This window comes from Jaculus jaculus, chromosome 6, assembly GCF_020740685.1.
Source record: "Jaculus jaculus isolate mJacJac1 chromosome 6, mJacJac1.mat.Y.cur, whole genome shotgun sequence".
Lineage (NCBI taxonomy): Eukaryota > Metazoa > Chordata > Mammalia > Rodentia > Dipodidae > Jaculus > Jaculus jaculus.
The window spans coordinates 108,761,090-108,767,089 of NC_059107.1; the positions used below are offsets into that span (position 1 = coordinate 108,761,090).

Genomic DNA, 6,000 nt, shown 5'->3' on the forward strand with positions numbered 1-6,000 from the left:
GTTACCTCAATTTGTCATGTTTTTTCTTATCACAAGGACTGGACAAATGATTTTCTCTTTGAATGTCCTTTACACTAATTTTACCCTCCTAATTGTAATTTAATCTTCAATACTCAGAATAAATTTTACTTTGGGGGAGAAGTCTTACCTGATAGTCTCAGATGAGGTCATATTAGTTTTATAGCTTTCCTCGTTTTTTAGGACTTATCTAAGATGAAACTTGTCATCTACTTTTCCTAGTAAGTCTGAATAATATCTTAATTCACTTGAACAACTAATACCGGGTCTGGCACATCGTAAAAGCACACAATGATTATGTTTTGAATGAACTAAATGACTGATTACCTTTCAACAGAATGGAACATTGGCAAGTAATAAGACATCTTTTTTTTTGTAGCATTTCATTTAGATAGAAGAAATTCACCACCAAATAGTTTGACACCATGCTTAAAGATTCGAAATATGTTTGACCCAGTTATGTAAGTATTATGATAAGGCATATATGTAATTTTTATTGTGAATATTTGGATTTAACATGCATGATAATCATATAATTGTATGTATAATTAAAAATCTGTTTTCCTTATAAATGTCTTAACTATAGGGTTTTTTGTTTGGTTTTGTTTTTCAAGGTAGGGTCTTGCTGTAGCCCAGGCTGACCTTAAACTCACAGGAATCTTTCTACCTCTGCCTCCCAAGTGCTAGTATTAAAGGCATAGCCCACCACGGCCAACTTTAATATTTAACTATAGAAATGTTGCTCTTTTTTGTCTTGTGTTAAATTTCAAGCAGAGGTTTGCTCTAAAGACACTGAAATAAAAGTATTTAAAAACTTTCACAAATCTTTGTACTGTTTTGAGTCCTCATAGTGTTACATACTTGAGACAAATTAATAATACAGTAATCTTTATTAGATGTATAATTTATTTTACACAAGACTCAATAACTTTACCTCAGTAATCTAGTCACATACACATGTATGTGCTTTTTGAAAATTTCTAGTCACTAAAAAAATCCCTACATAGATATACCTACTTTATTTTATTAGGTCCTATATTTTTGTCAGTGTAATATTTGGGAACTTTCTTGATTATATACTACAACATACACATCCAGAGAATGGTACAACAAAAAAATTACTGCCTTAGAATCCATGATATTTCACTTGAAAGCTGTAATAGTTTTAAAAAGAACCAGTGTAGAGGCTGCTACTTAGTTGTCCACTGGTATGATGAATCAAATGCTAGTATTTTGTTTTAGTCCAAATAGTAGAAATTGTATTTCATAATATAGAATGCCTCTTGATTCAATCAGATAGTCCATTTTTTATGAAGTTCCATTGATACCCGAATTGGAAATAGGGAAAGGCATTGTCAGTACATACACACGCCCTGATGCATGCACACGTGCACGCATACACGTGTACATCTGCATTGCAGAGATATAAACAATGAGCAGTGTGGTGATACCATACAGTGAGTCTTCTTATTGCATGCATTACTAGTTAGGAAATCAGTGCTAGCACCAGTATTCTATTACATTAGATGTAGATTTGCAATTTAAAGTGAAGTTGCTCTTCCTTTTGAGGTACCCTGTATGGCTTGCAGGTAAGACAAATGTGTCTATATATACTGTACCAAAAATCTTAAAGTTCTTGTTAATAGTAAATACAAAATGTTTTTGTAGCTGGGTGTGGTGGTGCACACTTTTAATCCTAGTACTCAGGAGGCAGAGGTAGGAGGATTGCTGTGAGTTTGAAGACACCCTGAGAATACAGAGTGAATTCCAGGTCATCCTGGACCAGAGTGATACCCTACCTTTAAAAAAAAAAGTCTTCCTATACTACTTTTCCTTTGTTTGGGAAAAGAAGAATATTACTAAGAAATTTTTAAGTTTAACAGTTTGAAGATGCCATTAAAAAATAAAACTATTCAACTAATGCAACTCTGGGTTACTGTTAGTCTAGAAAGAAAAACCGAAACAGTTTTTAAGTACTTAGAAACATGCAATGATTGAATCCTTTTGTTCCTTGATATAAGAGAATCCTGAGTAGGAATATAGTTTTTTATTTCATTTCTCTTAATGTTTAGGGAAATAGGGGATCAGTGGCATTTGGCGATTCAAGAAGCAATCTTAGAAAAATGCAGTGATAATGATGGCATTGTTCACATTGCTGTAGACAAAAACTCACGAGAGGTAAAGTAACTTCCAGTATTGAACTCCATATTTGGGTATGTTGCTATTAAACTAAGACTGTTCCTTTTCTTTCTTTTTTGTTGTTTTGTATATCACAGGGTTGTGTGTATGTTAAATGTCTGTCTCCGGAATATGCTGGAAAGGCTTTCAAGGCATTGCATGGCTCTTGGTTTGATGGTAAGAAATTTGAGTACTACAAGATTTTGGAAGGATAATTAGTTTAGTTTTGAAATATACCTACATTTTAACTAGAAGAATTTTAGGTTAGTACTTTTGAATGATACTTTTAATTGATTTTATATTTTGTGTTTGTATGTCTTTACTATAGTTAATTTTATATAGTTTTACAGATTTTAAATATTATTTTTATCTTACAACAGGGAAATTGGTTACAGTAAAATATTTACGACTAGATAGATACCACCATCGCTTTCCCCAAGCTCTTACTTGCAACACTCCCTTGAAGCCATCAAATAAACATATGAACTCTATGTCTCATCTTCGCCTTCGGACTGGCCTAGCCAATTCTCAAGGAGGTTCCTGAAAAGACTTTCTTCTCTCCTAGGACTGTTATTTAAATAGGAAAGTTCCTGTTTGGCTTCCTGTCTTCCTTTTAAGTGCTTTTTGTATGTAATATTTTTATTGCGGAATACAGTTCTGTTTGAAAGTTCCAGAAATCTTAAGGTTCCAAAGGGATTTAGCAGTGAGGCAGCAGTGCTGAGTAGGTAGAATAAGTGTTTCATTCAATGTTTGGAGCTCAGTTAAGCCAATGCATTTAAAGTTTTGCATGAGGAACACTGACTTTATTAAGCATTTTCAGATAATGGTGGTTATATTTTTGCACCAAAGTGTTTAGATAACCACATAAAAGCATGGTGAAGAGGCTTCTTGTATTTCCATAATTTTATGTGAACTAATGTGAATTTTTGTATACAGTCAACTGCCTAGTCTTAGTTCCTTACAGGCTGTGGTAAAACTGTTCATTTCCCAATTTAACCTAGGTTTCTATTGCTTGTAAGAGACTCATTTGCTACAGCTGGAATATGGGAAAATTTATTTGGTTTTAATGGTTACCTATATGTGTAAGTGGATGTATATGTACTTAAACTGGCTTTTGTATATATGTATAAATGCTTATGGTAGTGAAAGTCTTGTTTTGTGAGAATGTCTGCATAAGCAGTAAAATAAGCTTTCTATTTTATTCATAATTTGTGTATATACATATGTATGTGTATATTTGTGTGTATATGTGTATATATACATATACATATACACACATGTATGCATATGGCTGTACTGTCATAGATGATCAAACAGCCAAACACCTGGAAGTATTCGATACAAGTTTAAAATACCTTTTATAGATTTTATATAAAAACGCCTGAGTATGATTTTGTGTGGAAGTTCTGACACCAGTTGTAATGGGTTCAAATTTATGTGAGCAATAAAGAAGCAATTGGCAGATACTGAAAAAAATATTTTGTGAAAAGCTGTATTTATTATAAATAGCAGGGCTGTGACATAGTATTATTGAGACTAAGTCCCAATCTATAATTTAATGAAATGTCAGTGCCTCTGTTACATGTCAAGTTTAAAGCAGGGCACATTGTTGCAGCAACACATATTAGACAAATTACACTTGGAATTTTGGGTCATGAAAGTTTGCAATATTAGTAAATGCATGAATGACCATTGGTTTGTGCCTCAGTATTTAATTTGTTTCCGTAAAGTTCCTTTATTACTGTTTATGATTTCAGATTAAAATAGTTGCTTAACAAGGTTTACTTGTAACCTAAAATTTGGTATTTTGAAAATAACCTGTTGGATATATCATTATCAATCCAAATGAATATGTAAAACAGCTGGAATTCTACAATTTTGATTTTGTTTCAAATAGTTTCCTTTTTGTTTTCTTGTATGTGTATTGGGTTTGCAGCATGAACTTGCACAGATAATGCACGTTTTCTGGTTAAGTAAACATGATGCACACTATTCTGTAACGGAAAACCCTATTGTGCCTTACCTATGTGCTTTTGTGGGCACCATGTTTATGAAGAATAAAAAATGATTTGTTATCTGAAGAGAATAAATTTTAAATTCTCAATCTATGTCTCAGATGCTAACGTGTGAAAATATAAATACATAATATATAAAGTAACCATTCTTCTGTATTTTGTGCATCATAGTGATATATCTGAGATTAGTGACCCCATCTTGTAACCTGTTGCAAGAGTGAATGTAAAAAATAGTTGTGGCATTTTAAAAGGTCACCTTTGGATGCAGATGCATCTTTTTCTTGCTTCTAAAACATACTTCATGTAAACATTGTACATTTATTATTGTAATATATACTATTATGCAGCTTATTTCACCTGAAACTGTTAAGCCAACTCAAATCTTTCCTACAAAACAGATGGGAATGTGTATAATAATTAGATATTTGAGAAGTTCTGAAATTTAATGTAATCTGTTACTTGTCCTGTTTAAAAAAGAAGGAAAACATTCGAATTAAAAGTTTATTAGTTTTTTTAAAAAAATACTTCTTTGCTCTTACGAAACTTTTAAAGTGCCCTGTGTCTTTATTTCTTCTCACCAACAAAGTAAACTTGAGGATTTATGAATATATGTGTTTATAAAGATGAAGACCCTAAAGTTAATTTTGTTAGTTATTATTAGTGGTGACTGTTTTCAGATCAATCTTGCTCTAGCCTAGGTGGGTCTTAGAATTTGTAGAGATCCCTACCCCCCAGGGCTTGAGTGTTGAGATTACAAACCTGAGCCACCATGCCCAGCTCCAAAGTTGATTTTGACTATTTTTTAGCATCTTGCTTTTCTTAGTGGAAATGTCTTTCTTGGGCTTTAAAATTGTGGCAAGAATCTAAACCAATTATACTACTAAATTCTTCAATTCAGCTAGACACTTTTTCAAAAGCAAGATTTGTTAGTCATAGGATAGACTGGACTGCTTTCAAATGTTCATACTAGTATGTATTGGGGTGCCAAGATGAGAAACACATAGTCTAATCATGAAGACAGTCATGGTCTGGAGGAAAAATGTAGGGTAGTTAGGATAAGATCATGTGGAAAAATTGGCAGAATTCTGGGATGCAGAGAAACACCATATGCATCTTACTTAATAGAGAAGATACCAGGACAGGTAAGGTAACAGCTAAGCGACATTTTAATGGAGTTCAACATCTGCTAAGCATTTTTTAATTAGTATGTAATGATAAGAGTCCTTCCTTTGAGCTCTCTTGGGAGAGCTGCTGTTCTTGGGATGAGATTATATAAAAATCAGTGTTTGGAACCTGCGTCATAAATTAGTCTATATTCATATTCATTGGCATGTAGATTCTTGAATATACTGTGAGTATCAAAGCCTGTCATTGGACTTTTATTATATTTTCCATACATTGTATTCACTGGAACTTGTGATTTCTAAGTGGACAATATTTTCATATTTCAGGAGCTCAGAAAATTTCCTTTAGTAAGGTTTACTTTGAAATTTTTATTTCCTTCTTTTAGTGTTATCAGATTATTATAGGTCACCTACATGGTTTCTTCACCCTTTTCTCCTAGGCCTATCTTGGCGAGTCACTTCTTCCAGATGGCTCCTGGAAGGAAGCTAACTCAAGCAGTCTGGCAGCCAGTCTTGGGAAGGATGCTCAATAACAGGTACTTTAGACCTAAGAAGAGCAAGTTAGGAACCAAAAGGTGTGTTTTAAGGCAGTGAAATATTCGTGACTCATTCTCTCACCCTTTATTCAAAATTAAGGAAACTGGCTAGAAAGGGTTTTAAGTACC

The 6,000-nt window shown here is 33.1% G+C and overlaps 1 protein-coding gene across 1 annotated transcript in view; it reads left to right on the forward strand.

Moving 5' to 3' along the window:
- Positions 1–4,749, forward strand: part of Lemd3 (LEM domain containing 3) — a 79,838-nt gene extending 75,089 nt beyond the window's left edge. Inside the window, exons 10-13 of the mRNA XM_004650062.2 lie at positions 398–479; positions 2,091–2,196; positions 2,295–2,373; positions 2,577–4,749. Of these exons, the coding sequence (XP_004650119.2) occupies positions 398–479; positions 2,091–2,196; positions 2,295–2,373; positions 2,577–2,740 (431 nt within the window). The 3' untranslated portion in view covers positions 2,741–4,749. The remainder of the gene's footprint in view (positions 1–397; positions 480–2,090; positions 2,197–2,294; positions 2,374–2,576) is intronic.
- Positions 4,750–6,000: the final 1,251 nt, after the last annotated feature.